Source organism: Bufo bufo, chromosome 9 (genome assembly GCF_905171765.1).
Source record: "Bufo bufo chromosome 9, aBufBuf1.1, whole genome shotgun sequence".
NCBI lineage: Eukaryota > Metazoa > Chordata > Amphibia > Anura > Bufonidae > Bufo > Bufo bufo.
In genome coordinates this window covers 89625224-89646651 of record NC_053397.1, presented here as the reverse complement: position 1 = coordinate 89646651, position 21428 = coordinate 89625224, and the positions used below count along the sequence as shown (strand labels likewise).

The 21428-nt window shown below is 45.5% G+C and overlaps 1 protein-coding gene across 4 annotated transcripts in view; it reads right to left on the bottom strand.

The window, feature by feature from the left end:
- Positions 1–21428, bottom strand: part of CLCC1 (chloride channel CLIC like 1) — a 148295-nt gene that overhangs the window by 59499 nt on the left and 67368 nt on the right. For all 4 annotated transcript variants that reach the window (XM_040408442.1, XM_040408445.1, XM_040408446.1 and 1 more), the window contains 4 exons: positions 12701–12794; positions 11057–11154; positions 9064–9210; positions 4571–4816 (listed from right to left, as the gene is read on the bottom strand). In XM_040408442.1, the coding sequence (XP_040264376.1) occupies positions 4571–4816; positions 9064–9210; positions 11057–11154; positions 12701–12794 (585 nt within the window). The remainder of the gene's footprint in view (positions 1–4570; positions 4817–9063; positions 9211–11056; positions 11155–12700; positions 12795–21428) is intronic.

Sequence of the window (21428 nt, the reverse complement as noted above, 5' to 3'; positions counted from 1 at the left end):
GTGCAAAGGCTTACACCCTTCACATTACCGAGGACAAATACCATGACCAAATGAGATGTGGTCTCTAGGATACTGACGTGTTGCCGGTAACACCCTGAGAGGACAGAGGGTGATATATTCAAGCCCAAACCAGTATCGGCAAGAAAAAGGGCCACAACGGGAAAATAGCCATGGTATCCACTGTAGGTCTCCATAGTTACCAGATGAAGAGTCCAGGGCACCAAAAGAAGCTAGAGCATCTAGAGCCCTGGCACAGTGGAGGTGCAGCATCTCAAGATGCTTAGTCATCCACCCATTAGCGAAAGGGTAAAATAACAGTAAGCATGGAGATGTCAATGTGATTAAAGAAACCACCTCCAGTGGAAGTGCAACATTCCGCTCAAGGAAGGGGGTAGCGCAACTGTCAGAACCGTATCCAACGGTACTGGAAGTACCCATCAATGGAGTTTGACAATGCCTACGTCAAGCACTGCCTCCGTGGTAGTGCAACAATTCCGCCCAAAAGGGGAAACAACGCATACTGCAAGAACTGTATCTCGAGGAAGTGTAAGAACCCCTCCTAAGGAAAGGAGTGATGCATACTGCAGGAACTGAATCCAGTGGCAGAGAGATTATGCCACTTAAGGAAAAGGGTATGCATATCGCGAGTCTAGTACCCGGAGAGAGTGCAATTACTCCACCTAGAGAGGGGTAATGCATACGGGAACACTGTGCCCTAACGCCACCTATGGAAGAGGCTAATGCATACGGTTAAGTCTGGTACCCGTGGAACTGCAATTCCGCCACCTACAGAAGGGGGAACGCCTACCGCCGGCGCTGAAGTCAGTGCTAGTGCTGTTAGACCACCTATGGAAGGAGGTAATGTCTAAGGCAAGTACCATATCCAGAAATAGTGCAAATACTCCGCCTAAAGAAGGGAGTAATGCATACGGCAATACTGCTGCCTACCGTGAACGCAAACTGGGAAGATTGCGCTGGGTAATGACAGAGTCCGAATCAGTGATCCCCCACCCCCTCAGATAGAACCTTCCCAGGGAGGAAGGGTGCATCTGAGCGTGACCCTGGGGAGGAAGGAGGAATACATCCTGCTCTGGTCCGCTCGTGTGCAATCTTGACTCTCAGAGTCTTGTCCATGGCAGTCGCAGACTGTCCTGGTGGGATTTATCGACCAAACTACCCGGAGGGTGGAATGGGAACTTCCAGAGGATCGCTTACCGGACTGCGCAGGCGGTGTCTTATCAACCAAACGACCCCGGAGGGTGGATTGGGAAGGTACGGAGATCCTCCATTGGACTGAGCAGGCGGTGCTTTATCAACCAAACGACCCCGGAAGGTGAGTGGGAAGGTCCGGAGATGCTCCACTGGAGTGCGCAGGCAGTGCTTATCAACCAAGCAACCCCGGAGGGTGATTGGGAAGGTCCGGAGGTCCTCCATCGGATTGCGCAGGCAGAGCTATCAACCAAGCGACCCCAGAGGGTGATTGGGAAGGTCCGGAGGTCCTCTATTGGATTGCGCAGGCAGAGCTATCAACCAAGTGACCCCGGAGGGTGATTGGGAAGGTCTGGGGTCCACCATTGGATTGCGCAGGCAGAGCTATCAACCAAGCGACCCAGGAGAGTGATTGGGAATGACCGGAGATGCCCCACTGGATTGCGCAGACGGAGGTTATCAACCACACGACCTCGGAGGGTGAGTGGGAAGGACCTGGGCAGTCAGTGCTCATCAATCAACAACTCATAATGGTGGATTGGGAAAACAGAGAGGTACTCCTCTATCCGTGATGCATTTTAGTTTTCATTATATTTATATATTCATTTTAAAATGGATGCCCAGCCTCAAGTGGTCAAGAGGCAGGGAGGGGTTAAAATGCCCAGTAATAAAATCCCTTGCACTGCAGATAGTATAATCATGTGCCAGCCTCAATGCAGTGGCTGGTCATGAAGGGTTAACCTTCTGGAGGACCGGGGGTGGGGCTCACCGAGGTACTGGGGAAGGCGGTTAAGGATTCGCGCCAGACCGCGAAACCCCCCCCCCCCCTCACAAAACCGGGGGCTAAAGTTATGGAGCACGGCCAACCGGGATGCCACTGCCGGCTGTACAGGGCGATTCAGAGCCGCTGGGACCGGAAACAGAAGGGAGGTAGGGCAAAGTGAAGCCAGGGTCCGGTCGAACTGTGACAGCTTTAACCCTTCCGGAGCGGCGCCTGCTGCCTAGAGGGGTGGATACTAGTACTGGGGAGCCTCCTCCGCTCCCCTCCCTGCATAACGCTGGCCGTAAGGTCTGGGCCGCGGCAGCGCGAACGGCCGCCCGCCCGCTGTGTCCGGCAGTGTGGGACGTGCCCATTAATCCCCTATGCGCCGTGAGGGGTAGTGGAGGGCTGCCCTCTGAAATCCTGGACACAAAAGTTGGAGCCCGGCGTCTGCCAAAGAAAAAGTGGGAGTGGGGGTGAAGAGAGAGAAGAGGGAGCCCGGTATTTGTCCAAAGAGGGAGGGAGTTAGCTGGCCCATAGGCAGGGAGAGTGTTAACCTACTTACCTAGTCCTGTGTACTCACCCCATCTTCCTCCTCTTCTCTTCACCCTCCCTAGTGGACCGGCAGGTCAGCTTTTCCAGCAGGGTCACCTCCTCAGCTGCTGGCACCGGAGTGGCAGGAGTCTGGCATGGCGGGAGGGTCTTCTTCTTTGGTGGACCTAGGTGACCCCTTGGCTGGCGGGAGCACGGGAGCGAGGCTGCCCTGGTCCTCCTCTTTTTTTTCTGTGGGGAGGTAAGTGGTGGATTTTCTCACCGGTCTTGCTAATTGGGAAAACGGAGAGGCTGAGCAACTCTGTTTCCCAACCTAAAAGGAAAAATATAAAATAAGAAAAGAATCAAATAAGAAAGCCTGCCCTGCATAAAGCAGGGAGGTCTGCCTCCTACGACACTAAGCTAAAAACTGACATGCTCTCTCCAGGCTGGTGGGGGTTTATCCTGCAGGGGAGGAGCTAAGTCTTTTTTCAGCCTAGTGTCGCCTCCTAGTGGCAGCAGCAAGCTATACCCACGGTCCTGTGTCCCCCAATGATACCAGCGAGAAAGGCATTTTTTAGAGATCCATTGATGTAGCGGGGCTCTCCATGGGGCTGACAGTAAAACGGCTAGAGCAGCGCCCATCAGAGCCGGTGACGTCACCGAACACACTGCGGGGCGGAAGTTTCCGCCCGGCAGTGTGTTATTGTAAATAAAAGATCGCTTGCCATGCGCGATTTAGCCTTCCGCCGTTCCACATTGTAATGCATTTTCTGATTCAGCTTTATTTGGAGTTTATATATTCCAGTTCTGTGGCGCTTCTTAATTGGCACATCACACATGACCAGTTTAGATACCAAATGTGACATGCCCTGGGGTGGACTAGGCTTAGACCCTACAAGGAAATTTCCCTGTGGGCCAATACCTTGGGGGGCGCCCAAGCCCTACTTATGCTGCCGGCATACATATACAACAATCTGATGCTCTCAGCATTAATTAATGCTAAGAGCATCAGGCGGCCGCAGGTGCCCTGCTGCCTTTAAGCCCTCAGGACGGTGATGCAGTCGAATACCGCAGCGATGGCAGCAGTATTTTGTGCTGCACCGTGATATTTGGATCTGCTGGGGCAGTATTGTGTGCTGCATTAGAGTATTGCTGGCATCGTCTACTTCTGTTGTCCCTACCTACCTGTACTGCCCCACCTTCTTTCAGTTTGGACCCTCCTACAACATGGGGCTACTTTTAGAATTGTTTACAGGGCCATTTTAAGTGCCTATATATAATCTTCATGTATTGGCTTGAGCTTGTACGCTCCATGGCAGAACGCGACATGCATACTCAGTGTACGTACCGGAAATGTCGTTTTCCATACTAAGTCTATTTCCCGAGCTTGTGCGTTCCATGGTGGAATACTATACATATATCAAGCACAGATTCTGGAAATTATGCTTTCTGTGCAAGTCCCACTCGCCAAGCAGGAGTTCCAGACACCCAGAAATACATGTCAATTAGGATGATAATGCTGTATCCCATTTTGTTTTGCATGTTATATTTGATTTTACTCCTAATGAAGTGGAGATAGCCTACCCGAAACTGGTTGAGTGCCTAATAAACTAATATCCATATAGGCCAGTCCTGGTTCCCATTTTTGGATGACTGTGGGACTGTCATCCAATCCACGAGTCCAGTGTAAGAGGTGCAAGGAGCAAGTAATTAAGCTTATCTTGCTTAGCCCCCTTTCAAAAGGCAGGAGTAGCTTTTAATACTTGTCCACTGAACATTTATGTGTGGCACAACGAGCGCCTCTGTATATATGCGTTCTCTTTCCTTACAGTTGCCAACAGCCAAGTGTTCAAAACGAACCAAATTTAAATTTAAGAGGCATGCTCCTTTAAGAAAATATGGCACCAATCTCACCAACAACCCTCTGAACTTGAACTCTAAGAAAAATACTATAACCTCATGTGCATACTCATGTAGAACAATTAATACTGTCTCACAAAATGTAGGAGATTCTGGGTTATTAATCTAAAAAATGGTAAAAGTTAAGAAATAATTATGAAAACTTACACTTGGAAAATGCGGATTATTTCTGTCCATTGCTTGCAGGCTCTCTGGCCTCTGATGTCGGGGATATCTGTCAAGTGGCTCATATTGTGGTTCTATATTGTAGGGCTGCTGATGCCATCCTTCAATAACATTTCCATAGCGTGGTCTCTGTGGCTCTGCAGGTGGCAGTCTCTCCCGCTGTGTATCTCCATGGTTCCTGTGCACAAGAATCTCACTAATTGATTTGGTTGCCCCATAACATGAAGCCTGCAAAAAATAAATAAAAATAAAATAGCTCCAACTAAAACCTAATGAAAAATGAGTAGTTAAACCTAAGGCTACTTTCACACTCATGGACGGATCCGTTCAGATAATACAACCGTCTGCATCCATTCAGAACGGATCCGTTTGTATTATCTTTAACATAGCCAAGACCGATCCGTCTTGAACACCATTGCAAGTCAATGGAGGACGGATCCGTTTTCTATTGTGTCGGATCCGTTCCCATTGACTTACATTGTGTGCCAGGACGGGTTTGGCTCAGTTTCATCAGATGGACACCAAAACGCTGCAAGCAGCGTTTTGGTATCCGTCTCCAAAGTGGAATGGAGACTGAACTGATGCATTCTGAGCAGATCCTTTTCCGTTCAGAATGCATTAGAATGCAAACTGATCCGTTTTGGACCGCTTGTGAGAGCCCTGAACGGATCTCAGAAACGGAAAGCCAAAACGGGAGTGTGAAATTAGACTTAGTAGTAGAAATGTAAAAACCCTATCCAGGCTACGCAGGAGGGGATTAGCGGCACTGTCACAATTACACAGTGTTACTGTTACAAATAGTCACATTATCCTTATGGCTACAAGTTAGGGCTCATTCACGCCACCGTATCCGTTTTTTGCGGTCCGTATATTGCTGATCCATACGGATATCGGCCATGTGCATTCTGCATATCGGAGCATCCTTCTGATAGAAATGCCTATTCTTGTCTGCAATTAAGGACATGTTCGATTTTTATTTTTGTTGCGGGGCCACGGAACAGTAGTATGGATGCTGGCGTGCTGTCCACATCTTTTGCGGCCCCATTGAAATGAATGGGTCCACATCTGTTGCGCAATTGCGGACAGAAATGTATGGTCGCGTAATTGGGCCCTTCGACTACATGTATTTTGTGGTCTGCAAAATAAGGATCTGCAAACAATACAGATGACATCTGTGTGACATCTGTGTTGCATCCGATTTCTTTGCAGATCCATTGTAACAATGCCTATTCTTGTTTGCAAAACGGACAAGAATAGGACACGTTCTATCCTTTTTGCAGACTGGAGGAATGGATATATGGATGCATACAGCAGACGGTGGGCTATCTGCATTTTTTGTGGCCCTTCTAAAATTAATGAGTCTGCATTTAATCCGCAAAGAATGTGGATCGGATGCAGACCAAAAATACAGTCGTGTGAATGGGGCCTTAAAGGGGTATTCCTATCACAATGATCACTGTTAAATCTCTTAATGATTTGACAGTGATCATTTTTCTAAATACATTTTATTACCCAATTTCCACCCTTTTTGAGAAAATAAGTCCCCTCTTACCTGATTGTTGTCTTTCGTCTCCCCTGGTTACGGCCACCTCTCCTGCCGAATCCCGCCGGGCCGCGCTTGCGCAGAAGACTGAAGATTCTCTCCCGGCCGGGCAATGTCCTGAACGCGTACGCCGCCCCGCATGCGCCATGATGACTTCTTCCTGGCCAGTATAGTACAGAGCCATACAGGCCAGGAATAAGTCACCATGGCGCATGCGCGGCGGCGTGCGCGTTCAGGACATTGCGCGGCCCGGCCGGAAGGAAAACTTCAGTCTTCATCGAAAGCGCGGCCTGGCCGGGAGAGGACGTCAATCAAGCACCGCCGAATCCAGGAAGTGAACGTCGCGCTGGACAAAGGCAAGTATGAAAACTGAAGATGGGAATACCCCTTTAATATGTCTTCAGTGTAGCTACAAGAATGTTTTCAACCAATGGACACCATTGTTTTAGCTATTAAAGAGGAGCTGTCCCCTCTCCTGACATGCCTGTTTTAATAGCTTCCTGCATTCCCCATGTAATAACAATTCTGGAGCATCTATTCTTATGGCTCTATGCTGTGCTGTTCCTGTATTATTTGTACTAGAAGTTATAAATGAATTGCTAGCAGTCTGCAGTAAGGGTACAGAGGGGTGGTAACAAGTTGGGGGGGTGTCTCTGCACAGTCTGAAAATGGCAGCACTAATTGGATAGAGTCAGACTGTGCAGGGACACCCCCCAACTGGTTACCACTCCTCTGTACCCTTACTGCAGACTGCTAGCAATCCATTCATAACTTCTAGTAGAAAAAATAAAGGAACGGCACAGCATAGAGCCATAAGAATAGATGTTCCAGAATTGTTATTACACGTGGAATGCCCATAGCCATTAAAACAGGCAAGTCAGGAGAGGGGACAGGTCCTCTTTAAAAGGGCCTTTTTTGAGTGGAGTTTGAAGGGCTTCATGTGAAAAATGAAAGTTGCTGTCTACTCAAGACAGCTTGAAATTTTTTTAATGTATTGACACAGTGCATTCGGTACATTTTTCACATAAACCAGCAGTCCTCTACATGTCTACATGGACTAAACATGCTTTGATTTCCACAGAAATCTTTTTCTCTCCCATTTATCTGACTGGGACTTGCAGACACCAGTGTGCATAGTGCAGAAATAACCTAATTCAGATAAATGGAACAGATTTTCACTCGCAGAAAATTCTGCCACAAATCTGCTGCATGTAAATATACTCCAGAGGGCAGCTTCTTCATTCAACCCATTCAATCTAATGATGGTTTAGGCTAGCAGAAAAATAATAAGTTTGGGACATAGTTTTCTGGCTTCATTTTAGTCAAAAGATCTACAGTCGTGGCCATAAGTTTTGAGAATTACATAAATATTGGAAATTGGAAAAGTTGCTGCTTAAGTTTTTATAATAGCAATTTGCATATACTCCAGAATGTTATGAAGAGTGATCAGATGAATTGCATAGTCCTTCTTTGCCATGAAAATTAACTTAATCCCAAAAAAACCTTTCCACTGCAATTCATTGCTGTCATTAAAGGACCTGCTGAGATCATTTCAGTAATCGTCTTGTTAACTCAGGTGAGAATGTTGACGAGCACAAGGCTGGAGATTATTATGTCATGCTGATTGGGTTAAAATGGCAGACTTGACATGTTAAAAGGAGGGTGATGCTTGAAATCATTGTTCTTCCATTGTTAACCATGGTGACCTGCAAAGAAACGCGTGCAGCCATCATTGCGTTGCATAAAAATGGCTTCACAGGCAAGGATATTGTGGCTACTAAGATTGCACCTCAATCAACAATTTATAGGATCATCAAGAACTTCAAGGAAAGAGGTTCAATTCTTGTTAAGAAGGCTTCAGGGCGTCCAAGAAAGTCCAGCAAGCGCCAGGATCGTCTCCTAAAGAGGATTCAGCTGCGGGATCGGAGTGCCACCAGTGCAGAGCTTGCTCAGGAATGGCAGCAGGCAGGTGTGAGCGCATCTGCACGCACAGTCAGGCAAAGACTATTGGAAGATGGCCTGGTGTCAAGAAGGGCAGCAAAGAAGCCACTTCTCTCCAAAAAAACATCAGGGACAGATTGATCTTCTGCAGAAAGTATGGTGAATGGACTGCTGAGGACTGGGGCAAAGTCATATTCTCCGATGAAGCCTCTTTCCGATTGTTTGGGGCATCTGGAAAAAGGCTTGTCCGGAAAAGAAAAGGTGAGCGCTACCATCAGTCCTGTGTCATGCCAACAGTAAAGCATCCTGAGATCATTCATGTGTGGGGTTGCTTCTCATCCAAGGGAGTGGGCTCACTCACAATTTTGCCCAAAAACACAGCCATGAATAAAGAATGGTACCAAAACACCCTCCAACAGCAACTTCTTCCAACAATCCAACAACAGTTTGGTGAAGAACAATGCATTTTCCAGCACGATGGAGCACCGTGCCATAAGGCAAAAGTGATAACTAAGTGGCTCAGGGACCAAAACGTTGACATTTTGGGTCCATGGCCTGGAAACTCCCCAGATCTTAATCCCATTGAGAACTTGTGGTCAATCCTCAAGAGGCGGGTGGACAAACAAAAACCCGCTAATTCTGACAAACTCCAAGAAGTGATTATGAAAGAATGGGTTGCTATCAGTCAGGAATTGGCCCAGAAGTTGATTGAGAGCATGCCCAGTCGAATTTCAGAGGTCCTGAAAAAGAAGGGCCAACACAGCAAATACTGACTCTTTGCATAAATGTCATGTAATTGTTGATAAAAGCCTTTGAAACGTATGAAGTGCGTGTAATTATATTTCACTACATCACAGAAACAACTGAAACAAAGATCTAAAAGCAGTTTAGCAGCAAACTTTGTGAAAACTAATATTTGTGTCATTCTCAAAACTTTTGGCCACGACTGTATATTAAAAGGACAAGATAAAGGAAAACAAGTTGCACTCACAATGATGATAACTGCTATGAGAATAAGTACTAGCAGTTGATAGAAAACTGGAATCTCTGACAGCAAGCCTTTTAAGAACTCTCCGATTGCTTTCCCCACATGTTTTAAGGGTTCTGTTATGAAGTCTGTGAATGTAAGTGCCAGAGCCTGCAACGGGAAGACATGACAGTACCAGTCAAAAAGGAGTGTTAGACATAATGGGGGAGATTTATCAAATTGGTGTAAAGGAAAACTGGCTTAGTTGCCCATAGCAACCAATCAGATTCCACCTTTCATTTTCCAAAGGAGCTTTGAAAAATGAAAGGTGGAATCTGGTTGCTAGGGGCAACTACGCCGGTTTTCCTTTACACCAGTTTTGATAAATCTTCCCCAATGGCTACAAAATGGCTATTCTTATTGTGCCCTCTGCAGCATCCAGCCTTTGTCATTCTTCACATTGTGTTTTAAAGTTTAATACAGGAAGGCGGAATACATCTTTTATCCTATATTGAAATCGTACAATGGCTGACACTTATAAACTGTCACAGTAGACATACAGAACTGTGTTTAAATATTTTAGGCCCTGTTCACATCACATATATTTGATGGGTAACAACCCTACATGCAACTCCATTTTTCCCTTAAAGTAAATGACGTCCTTCTGGCACTGGTGATGCCTATTGTATGATGGATCTGGCAGAGTATGATGGCTTCCGTTATAAACTGTCAGCCAAAACCCAAATGTGAACACAGGCAAACAGAATACTACATTAGTATGAATACAGCCTCCTTTCTTTACTATGGATTGTTTTTCAGTTTTTCATAGAAATCAGCCATGAATATTAGTTTAACACTTCTTAAAAGGCTATGTACACCTTAGGGGGTAATTTCTTATTTTATTGGAAGCATGATTATATGGGAAACTATCGAGAAGAAATGTTGCTATTAACGTTTGTTCCCAATAATAATAATTGCCCCAAACATCATCCAGTCTGATAGGCCCTTAAATCTTACACTATCTTTAGGAATAGTGCATTTGTCCCATTGTCTTTTGTTAAGTTAATGTTATTACTGGCTTTTCCTGACCGCTATACATCTTCCCCTCCATCTACTGGTGGTCTATGAGGACTTGCAACGTTGTTAGAAGTTTCATTTTCTCTCAATCTTAACCTAAAACATTTACAAGATTATATCTACTATAACTATTAAGATGCATGGCTGTAACTGGTAGAATGGAAGAGTGAAAAAGGCTGTAAGGGTGAACAAAAGTAATCAGAAATTAGGCCAGGTTCACATCTGCAGTGAAGGTTCCAGTAGGAGCCTCCATCACATATTCCGGAAAAAAAAGAAGGATGAAATATCGCTGCATGCAGCAGTGTTTTGTCCAGGAACCTGACGGACCACGTTATAGTGAATGGAATCTGGCCGCACATGTGAACCTGGCCATTTGTACAGGATTAGAAAAACATGATTTTTTTTTTCCTTCAGAAAAAACAGCTCCGCACCCGTACACAGGTTTTAGGTGTTATCACAGTTGAGGCCCAATCAGATTACACTTAATGGCTACATGCACACGACCGTTCCGTTTTTTTTGTGGTCCGCAAATTGCGAATCCGCAAAACACGGAAGCCGCCCGTGTGCCTTCCACAATTTGCAGAATGGAACAGGCGGACAATTGTAGAAATGCCTATTCTTGTCCGCAAAACGAACAAGAATAGGACATGCACGGGGCAGCGGATGCAGACAGCACACGGAGTGCTGTCCGCATCTTTTGCGGCCCCTTTGAAGTGAATGGGTCCACAGCCGAGCCGCAAAAACTGCGGCTCGGATGCGGACCAGAACAACGGTCGTGTGCATGAGGCCTATGTCAGAGGCTTTTGTCTAAATTGCTGATATTTTACCTGCTTTTTTTTTTTAACACTAGCAAATAGATGAAGTACTGTCTATTTTCAATGGCAATTAAATAAGCAAAATGTGATCTCAGACCAACCTGTAGGGCATATACAGAACTCACCTTTGTAGGTGGGACCATGAGTGCTGGACTTATCATTAGAGCTTTAAAATATTCTTCACAGGGATCATTTTGGAAAGTAGAAGCCCCCTTCCACCATTCTAGCACAGAAGAAATTGAATATACAGTATATTATGCAACTTAAAATGTTATTTTAAGGGTAAAAGGCCATAAGCAGTATCTAAAAAACAATGTTAAGCAGGGAAACCCTTCACCTGTTGTGCACATGTATAAAGAATAACCAAAGTAAATAATATAGTTAATTAACAGCTTAAAAGGGTCACCTCTGCTATTTAAGCATTTGCAGAAGAGGCTTCCGGGGTCAATGAAGTCTCAGCCGGCAGATCTGTCAGTGCTGTTGCTATTTATCCTGTTGTAAGTTATTAACTTCTGGCACAGCGGCATATACAAATGGAGTGAAATAGGTTTTTGCATTCACGCATCTACAGTACATACTAATCAGACCGTTCAACCATCAATTAACTTCACAGTGAGATGTGGTTACAATTCAGACCCTTCAACCATTCAATTTAGTATGGCTAAACACTTTACTACCAAGTAGTTAGAGATGACAAGTCTCAATATTCTATTTTGTGTTAAAGGGAACCTGTCACCTCTATTATGCTACCCTCACTGAGCGTTTCTAAATGTTCATTGTGTTACCCTAAACATATAAATTACACTTTTAATTTCATTTGCAGACAAATTCAATAAGTATTATGCATTTTTGTACTTCCCGCCTTTTATGCAAATTAACATAAAAAAGAGTCATATCTTACTTGTGTGACCAGAGAAGAGTCATATTTTCAAGCTCTGACTCATCTCAGGGTAATTTGCATATGTATCAATATGCATTTTTTAGACAATAAAAGCACACAGAGCTATGGGGACTGGGTATTGTGGATGTGCTAGCGGCCATCTAGCAACCCATGTCCTCAGCTCTATACCAAAAATCCCGGTGACAGGTTCCCTTTAAGCACAATGACTTTAAAGCGCCTCTGTCACCAGGATCAACCCTATTAAACCAGACATACTGGTTGGTAGGGCTCATTATGCTGATTAAAACTATACCTTTCTTTTATGTGTATGCTAAACAGCTGAATATATATCTGCAATTTATTGCATATGGAAATGAGTAGCTGGAGCACCCAGAGAGAGCGTGAATGCTTTGTGTTTCTTTATAACACCCCCTGTGCTCTGCGCACTCCCCCCTCCCCTTAATTGACAGGGCTAAACATCAGGCTGAGGGCAGAGCTGTCTCCTAGCATCTACATATCATATACTCTATGTAATATATATATATATATATATGTACTATAGCTTCACCAGGTCTGCTCAGAAAGCTAATATACATATGCGCAAAGGTTCAGCCCCGCCTCCTGGTGCCCCCACTTCTCATTTGCATATAAATAAAAACACAGATTTCTCTGCAGCTGTTTAGCATATAGACAAAAGAAAAGTATGATGAGCCCTACCATGCAGTATGTCTGATTTTTTAGGGCTGATCCTAGTGACAGAGCCGCTTTAACGTATGATATTTGAGTTCATATAACATTAATTGCACAACCGAAAAAAAAAGCATGTATTCTATTGAAAGGCATGTTAAATGCAAGGCAGGTGCCCACTGGTACCGTCTCCTCAACTCACCGAACAGACTTTCAGACCAGCTTATCTTCTCACCACAGCTGCCATCAAACTTGTGCATCTTTGTCAGTTCTGCCTGACGTTCCGCAAAAGCAACCTGAAAATCATAAGATAAGTAAAAATAGCGTGGATCAGCTCAACTAGTCCTCAGAGTGAGAAAAAATTCTCTCAGTGCACTGACAAACAGGGCTGGCTCCCAAGTCTGTTGCAAAAATGGAAGGCATACAACACTGCACTCGGGAATAAATCCCCCCCCCCAAAAAAAAATTTTAAAAATAAAATAAAGCAGTAAAATAAAGTTCTGGATTGCCTACCACTTAAGAAAATGAAATTGAAATTAAAATGAAACCTTCCAATCTATTAAAGAACACTTTTTATACCACATCTCATAACTTGTACTTCTATCAATTAGGGCTCATACAGCTCCTTAAAGGGTGGACTAATTACCATGTGGGACCTAAAGTGGCCACAATTGCTGTGTGGGACTTAAGAGGTGTACTATTAATGTGTGGGTCTTAAAGGGGGTACTATTAATTTGTAGGATTTAAAGGGTTCACTATTAATGTATAAGACCTAAAAGGAGCACTAGTACTGAAGTATTTTTACTGTATGGAGCACTATTATTATCTGGGTCACCATTTATGTAGCATAACTGTTTTCAGGGAAACTACCGAGTTATGGTTGGAACAGGTCATCATGGCAGTCTGGGCCATATAGAGATAAAATTGCCATAGAGCCATAAAAAAATAAAAAATAAAATAAAAAAAAACAACATCAGAGATGTCGCCTGAGAGTTCTTATTTATGTGTCTAAAATGGCTGTAAAGAGATAAACTGCTCTTAAGGTAGATTCACATGTAGTAGTCGTAATAAGATTTTTTTCTGCAGTGTCTACCACACAATTGTGGCTTTTGATGTTGTGTGGCTTTTGATGTTGTGTGGCTTTTGATGTTGGGGCAGGAGCTTTTGTGGGAGTGTGTGTATATATAGCCACATAGTATTAGCTTGCCTATTTATAGCTTGCTGCATTTGCCAAGTTCTGCTTTTTATAAGTGCATTGGAGATATTCAGGAGACTGACTTAGACTAACTCAGAGCTTTTCCGCTGTAGCAGAACTTCAGCTGTGTTTCTGGTGGATACTCAGACACTGTGTTTCAAAACAGGTAAGGAATTTGTTAGACAGGTTATCACTATTGTCTGATTGCAAATGAGCATAGGTGATTAAAGGTGTTAAATTTGTTGTTGGGGCAGGAGCTTTTGTGGGAGTGTGTGTATATATAGCCACATAGTATTAGCTTGCCTAATTATAGATTGCTGCATTTTCAAGTGCTGCTTTTTATAAGTGCATTGGAGATACTCAGGAGGTAATCTGGGGGTGGATACAATCTAAAAAAGTAAGATTTGTTTGTTTAAAATCTTTCCCCTCTTTAAAATGGCAGACCTGGATCTGTGCAGGAATTGTTATGCTTTTATTTCAGGTTCCACTCTTCGGAGGTTTAGATGCTGTCTGATCTGTAGACATCTCTCAATAATGCAGCAGGAAATAGCATTTTTGAAATCTGAGATTTGTAAATTAACCGTTAAACAAACTAAGGCTGAGAAGGTTGCAATGCCACTGCCACAGAGGCCCCCTAGAAATGGAAGATGGGTTACTGCAGGTTCTGGTAGACTGAGAGTTGTTGATAGAAGACATGTCCCACAGTCTGTGGCTCTCCATAATTCATTTGCACAACTTTCAGAGTGCAAGAGTAACATGGAGGATGGCTCAAGCACAGTGGGTAAGAAACAATCATCTCCCATGCCTAAAGTATGCAAGACTGCAGCCAAAGACAAAACGGAGAAGGTGAGGACTGAAAGTAAGCAGCTGTTGGTGTGCTATTCCATCAAAAGAGGTGTGAAGTTTGAAGAAAATGGTGTTGTGAGATGTCTCCTTGGTGCTTCCACTAGCAGGGATAGACGACGTATCCTTAATATTGTTAGGCAAGCAAAGCAGGAAAGGGAGGTGGATGTTATTGTCCATCTTGGGACAAATGATCTGGCTTGCAATGAGGTTTCAAAGGTGAAGGAAGCTTTTCACACACTTGGAAATTATATACGGGAGGTTGCATCAACTGTTTCATTCTCTGCAGTTTTGCCTGTGCATAACCTTCAGCATGACAGGAAGATGCGCATTAACGAATTAAATGTATGGCTTGGTGAATGGTGTCTGAACCAAGGGTTTGGCTTTGTGTCTCATGTTAGCTCTCGTTGGAATGGAAAAGAACTGTACAAGAAAGATGGTTTGCATCTTTCTCTCAAGAATGTCGTCAGTGAACAGTTCCAAGTATTTGGTAAGGAGCATTTAAACTAAGAAAGGGGGGCAAAAGAGTGATAATCCAGCAGTCCGACTGAACCCCTGAACAATGCCAGAAGATGCCAGTAGCACATAGGTTAAGAAATGACAAGCTCAGAGTCTTTTCTACAAATGCTCGCAGTTTAGGGAATAAGATCAATAAACTTGAGGCTATAATGGCATCTGAGAATATAGATTTAGTGGCTGTTACTGAGACGTGGTTCAATGGGAGTAATGACTGGGATATAACAATACCAGGGTTCTCTCTATATAGCAAAGACAGAGAAGGCAAGAAGGGGGAGGGGTGGCCCTGTATGTGAAAGATAGCATAAAATCGAATTTAATACAAGTTAGCGAGACCAATTTAGAGTCAGTTTGGGTTACCTTGCAGCTTGATAATCATAAGGTAACTCGTGTAGGTGTGATATATAGACCACCTAGCCAAGTCAAAGAATTAGATGATCTACTATAGGGCTGCACGATATATCGAAAAAATAATCGAATCGCCATAATAGCGATTTTTGTGAAACTCACCTGTAAAATCTTTTTCTCGTCTTTTCCATTGGGGGACACAGACCATGGGGTATAGCTTGAGGTATTAGTAGGAGGGACACTATGCAAATGAAAGAGCTCCTCCTCCTCGGGCTATACCCCCCGACTCCACCAGGAGGAACTCAGGCGTTGCACAAGCAGTAGGAGAAGGAGCAAGAAAAAATTATGGAAACCATCAGACCAAGCCATAAGGTCCAACCATAAGCAAAAACTGAATTGAAGACCCTTCCTGCAACAGACAGAATGGGTGGGAGCTGTGTCCCCCAATGGAAAAGACGAGAAAAAGATTTTACAGGTGATTTTCACAAAAATCTCCTTTTCTCGTGCTTTTTTCCATTGGGGGACACAGACCATGGGACGTCCTAAAGCAGTCCATGGGGTGGGAAAAAATCTCAGCACCGCCAGGAGGAACGTCCAAACGGTCAAACAGGAACCACAGCCTGTAAAACCCATCAGGGATGCAGCTGATAAAACTTCGTAAAGGAAAGTAAGGACGACCAGGTGGCCGCCTTACGCAGATTAGACGCAGAGGCACGATTGCGCCTTGCCCAGGAAACCTTCACCACCCTAGTGGCGTGAGCGGCATTTCGTGCCGGGGGAACCCTAACACGAGCGTGACAACAGCAGAGCGGATCCATTGCGCCACAGTGACCTTGGAGGCCGCCAGACCCCTACAAGGTCCCTCAGGAACCACAAGGAGGAATCAGAACTGCGGACGTAAGCGGTAGCCGTGAGATACACTTCCAAGGCCCGGACGACAGCCAGGGAGTGTAGAGCGCGTTCCCTGGAGTTTGCCGGAGAAGGGCAAAAGGAGGGCAGGACAAGATCCTTGCTAAAGGTGGAAAGAAGAGACCACCTCGGGCAAAAAGGAGGGAACCGGACGGAACACAACCGTATCCTGGAGAAAAACTAGAAAGGGGCTCCTGGCGGGAAAGAGCGGCCAGCTCCGACACCCGTCTGATGGGAGATGTGGCCACAAGGAAGACCACTCTCCAGGTGAGAAAGGTCAGGGAGACCTCTCTCAGAGGTTCGAAGGGGGCCGTCTGCAGAGCGCGCAGGACCAAATTGAGATCTCAATGAGGCAAAAGGGGAACATACGGGAACCGAATGTGCCACCCTCTGAAGAAAAAAACCTTCACAGGACCCATAAGAGCAAGGGACCCTTGAAAAAGGACGGCAGCGCCGAAACCTGACCTTTCAGGGAACTCAGCGACAGTCCCATCTCAAGTCCGGACTGAAGAAAAGACAGCACCATCGGGATGGAAAAGCGAAGGGGAGGGAACCCCGAGTTCTCACAAAAAGTCATGAAGGCCTACTAGGTACGATAGTAATCCGGAAGGAAGCCGGCTTCCCCTGATCATGATTCTAACCACCGAATCCGAGAATCCCCTCTTCTTCAGGATGGCGGTTTCAACAGCCACGCCGTTAAACGAAGAGACCGTAGATTCCAGAGGAAGAGAGGACCCCGAGACAGTAGAACCTCCATGTCGGGAAGAAGCCATGGGGCATCCGCCAGCATCCGAGCCACGTCCGAGAACCATGCGCGGTTAGGCCAATCTGGGGTGATGAGGACGGTCTGTTCTGTCCCCACATGAAGGCGAATGAAGATGTAAATGATAATGACTTTGTGACTGTCCTACCTTCGTATCCAAGCAGTGGAGCAGACCGGACCGGCAGATGCTCAGGTTAGATGGATCCAGACGTAGACATGAGGATGCAATCAAATGTGGGTTTATTTGATCCAGAGCAGTTACATACGGTGATATAATACAGGAATGCAGTAGATGCTGTGATGTGGATGTCTTTCCTGAGGCTAACTGCTGAGGCAACTGCTGGTCAAAAACTGATGCCTTCACAAGCCAAGGTGTGTGTCTCCAGTCACAAAGGATGCAGCACTGAAAAAGGCTACAGGAAGTGACCAGGCCCAAGGCTGCTAAAACCACGCCCAGAGATAAAACTTTATAGACAACGAACGAGGCGTGCAGCATACAAATTCCGGCCAGCAGATGGGAGCAGAGAACAATCGATTTAAACAACATAGGTAAAACAAGAAATAATGCAGTGCAGAAATTCAATATGAAAGGAACAGCACACTCCCCGTCTGAAATTCACTTTGGGGATTTCACTATCACGAATGTCCATAAAATATAAACAACCTGTAAAAGAAAAACATGTTAGAATGCAAACATAGATTAGTCATGTGTTCAACTTGGAATGGAGAAGATCTGCGAAACTTGATACAGTCCTGTTCACCCATCAGGGACGTTCTCGATGGGTCTCATCCAACTGGAGAAACGTTCAAAGAGCTGACAACCGAAGCTGGCGGTTTGCTTTGTTCCAGTGACTAATGCACTAACTTCAGTGCGGATTTCTGGATCATTATCCGGATCCTGGATGCTGAAAACTTCCTGTACACATTCGTCCGCCTCTCCAAGCAGAAACTCTGAACCTGTAAGCCAGGTAGAGTTAGTAAAGGAACCTATAGACATAGGCCTAGTGGCGTGATCTGCTGGATTAAGTTCGGATGGTACATAGTGCCATTGTTCAGTTTTGGAGGACCTCCTGATTCTCTCTACGCGGTTACTAATGTACACATAAAATCGCTTGGTCCGATTGTGGATGTAACCTAAAACGACCTTACTGTCGGTGTAATACTGGACTTCAGCTATGTCGACACCCAGTTGTTGTTGTACGAAATCCGCAATCTCCACTGCCAACACAGTCCCACAGAGTTCCAGTCTGGGAATAGTATGAGCGGGCTTGGGGGCTAACTTAGCCTTACCAAAGACGAATCCAACGTGATTTTGGTTAAGTTCTGTCACCTTCAGATAGGCAACCGCTGCGATGGCCTCCGTGGAGGCGTCCGAGAACACGTGGAGTTCTTTCTTTATGCTAGAGGAAAGTGAAGTTTTAATATAGCATCTCGGGATGTGGATCTCATCCAAGGCACACAAAGATCGCTTCCAGGCTTCCCATTTTTGCTCTTTCTCGGAGGGAAGTGGGGTATCCCAATCCTTGACTGTTTCAGAAAACTGTCTCAGTAGAGATTTACCTTGCATGGTAATGGGCGCTACAAATCCCAGCGGATCAAATAGGCTGTTTACCACTGATAGGACGCCTCGCTTTGTGAATGGCTTGTCTGCACAACTTATCTGAAAACCGAAGGAGTCAGCCGAGAGATCCCATCTGAGGCCCAAGCTCCTCTGCACAGGTGGACTGTCCAGTCCCAAGTTAATGTCCTTGAATCCTGGTGCATGATCGCCTGATTCGAAGGCCCTCATAACGGCCAGGCTGTTTGAAGCAATTTTGTGTAGTCTAAGTTTAGCTTTGTACAACATACTTTGAGTCCTTTTGAGCAGATCAATAGCCGCTTCTTTAGTCGGTAGTGATTTGAGTCCATCGTCTACGTAGAAGTCCTTTTCTACAAAGTCTCTGGCGTCTTTACCGTACTCGGATTCTCCCTCTAATGCAGTTCGCCGAAGGCCGTAAGTTGCCACGGCAGGTGAAGGGCTGTTTCCAAATACGTGTACCCTCATTCGATATTCTGCCATCTCTGCGTTGGTGTCATTATTCTTGTACCACAGAAACCTGAGGAAATTCCGGTGGTCCTCTCTGACTACGAAACAGTGGAACATCTGTTCAATGTCAGCGGTGATGGCAACGAGCTCTTTCCTTTCCATCAGCACTCCAACTAGGTTATTCGTCAGATTAGGACCTGTGAGAAGGACATCATTAAGAGATACACCTTGATGTTTGGCACTTGAGTCGAAAATAACCCTAATTTGATTAGGTTTCCGTGGGTGATACACTCCAAATGAAGGCAAGTACCAGCACTCGTCGTTCTTCCCTAAGGAAGGAGCTGGTTTTGCATGGTTGTTGCGGAATATTTTGTCGATAAAGGCAACGATGTGTTCTCTCATCTCAGGCTTACTGTTCATGGTACGCTGAAGAGAGTTAAATCTAGACAGAGCTTGTTCCCTATTGTTCGGGAGTCTCACCCTGGTAGCTCGGAAGGGTAATGGAGAAACCCAGTGATTGGTTTCGTCTTTAAGGAACTCATTGTCCATTATCTTGATAAATTCTCTGTCCTCTACTGACAAAGCTACTTTATCATCGTCCTTGCTTGTGTGAAAGACTAATCTTCCCAAGTTGTCGGCAAAGGGAGGAATGTCGTCAGGTGGTTGTATGAGGTCTGGAGGCTTCTCTTTCACCTCATAGTGATGAGGGCAAGGCTTAATGCAAGTTGTGCGTCCATCTCCACGCACGTACGTTTTGAATGAGCGGATTTTTGGTTGATCCAAGCATACATTTCCTATGACTACCCATCCCAAGTCCAGTCTCTGGGCGTATGGTGCATAGTCGGGACCATTACACTGTTGACGCACCTTGTGTACCCTTAGATTGTCTCTGCCAAGCAGGAGTAGAATCTCGGCGTTGTTGTCCATAGGTGGGATAACGTTGGCTAGGTGCCTTAGGTGTGGATGGTGAAATGCAGCTTCCGGGGTAGGAATTTCATCCCTATGGTTGGGTATTTGATCGCATTCGATCAGCGTCGGTAGAGGTATTTCCACTGACGGAACAAGCGATGAATCCTTGTGCCCTCCTGCCGCTAGTCTCTATGCGACCCGAGCAGGTGTTTAAGATGTAGGGTTCTGACGGTCCCTTTATTCCAAAGGCTTCAAAGAATTGAGGTCCTGCTAGGGAGCGGTTGCTTTGGTCGTCAATGATGGCATACATTTTTACTGTCTTTTCTGGAAGCCCCTCCGGGTAGACCTTGATTAGGCATATGCGGGCACAACATTTCTCACTCTGGCCCTCCCCACATACGTCCGAGCATGAGCAGGAAACAGCAGTGGCTGTGTTAGCGTGGTTCTGGGGCTCCCCGCCATGACTTTGAGCAGGACTGGTGGTGACAGCAGCAGGTGAATCCCTTGTGAGTGGAGTTGGGTGCATAGCTGAGGCATGTCTTTCACTATGACACTCCTCACACTTGATAATGGATTTACAGTCCTTAGCCATGTGCTCCTCTGCATTTGTTCATTTGTGCATTTGTTCAGCGAGTGTGGTTTTTTATGAATGGGACATTCACGATTGAAGGCCTTGTCTCCTGATGAGGTAGTGTACTGTCTACCAGTGGGTACTGCAGATGATGGTAGGTTAGTCTTTCTAACATTCACGCTGCTCTTAAAGTCTCTGTGTTTGTGTACAATACTTTCATACCTTGATGATGGTGTCACTGAGGCTGTAGTATTGAACTCCAGGAAGTCGAGGCTGGGGTCATTCCTCATCTGGGACTGTTCATCGATGAATCTGCAGAAATGAATAAATGGGGGAAAAGTGACGTCATGCACTCTTTTGTACCTTGAGACTGATGCCGCCCACTTCTCTTGCAGGCTGTATGGTAACTTCACGACGATTGGGTTCACCCCATGGGCTGTATCCAGGTAGCACAGCCCGGACAGACGAGGGTCTCTTTTGGCGAGCTCCAGTTCCATGAGCAAATCACTTAAATCCTGAAGCTTGTGGACATCCTTGAGACTGATCTTGGGGACGTTCTGCAGTCTCCTGAATAGTGCCTTCTCTATTGCTTCTGCACTGCCAAAGGTGCGTTCGAGTCTCTGCCAGGCTGCAGCGAGACCTGCTTCTGCTTGTCCCACATAGACAGTTCTAAGGCTCTTGTTGCGATTTGTGGAGCCTGGGCCCAGCCATTTGATCAAGAGGTCGAGCTCCTGCTCTGCGGTTAGGTTGAGGTTGGCGATGGCAGCTTTGAAGGTTGCCTTCCAGGCTCTGTAGCTCTCCGCACGGTCATCAAATTTTGAGAGACTGGTGTTAATTAGCTCTCTGCTCA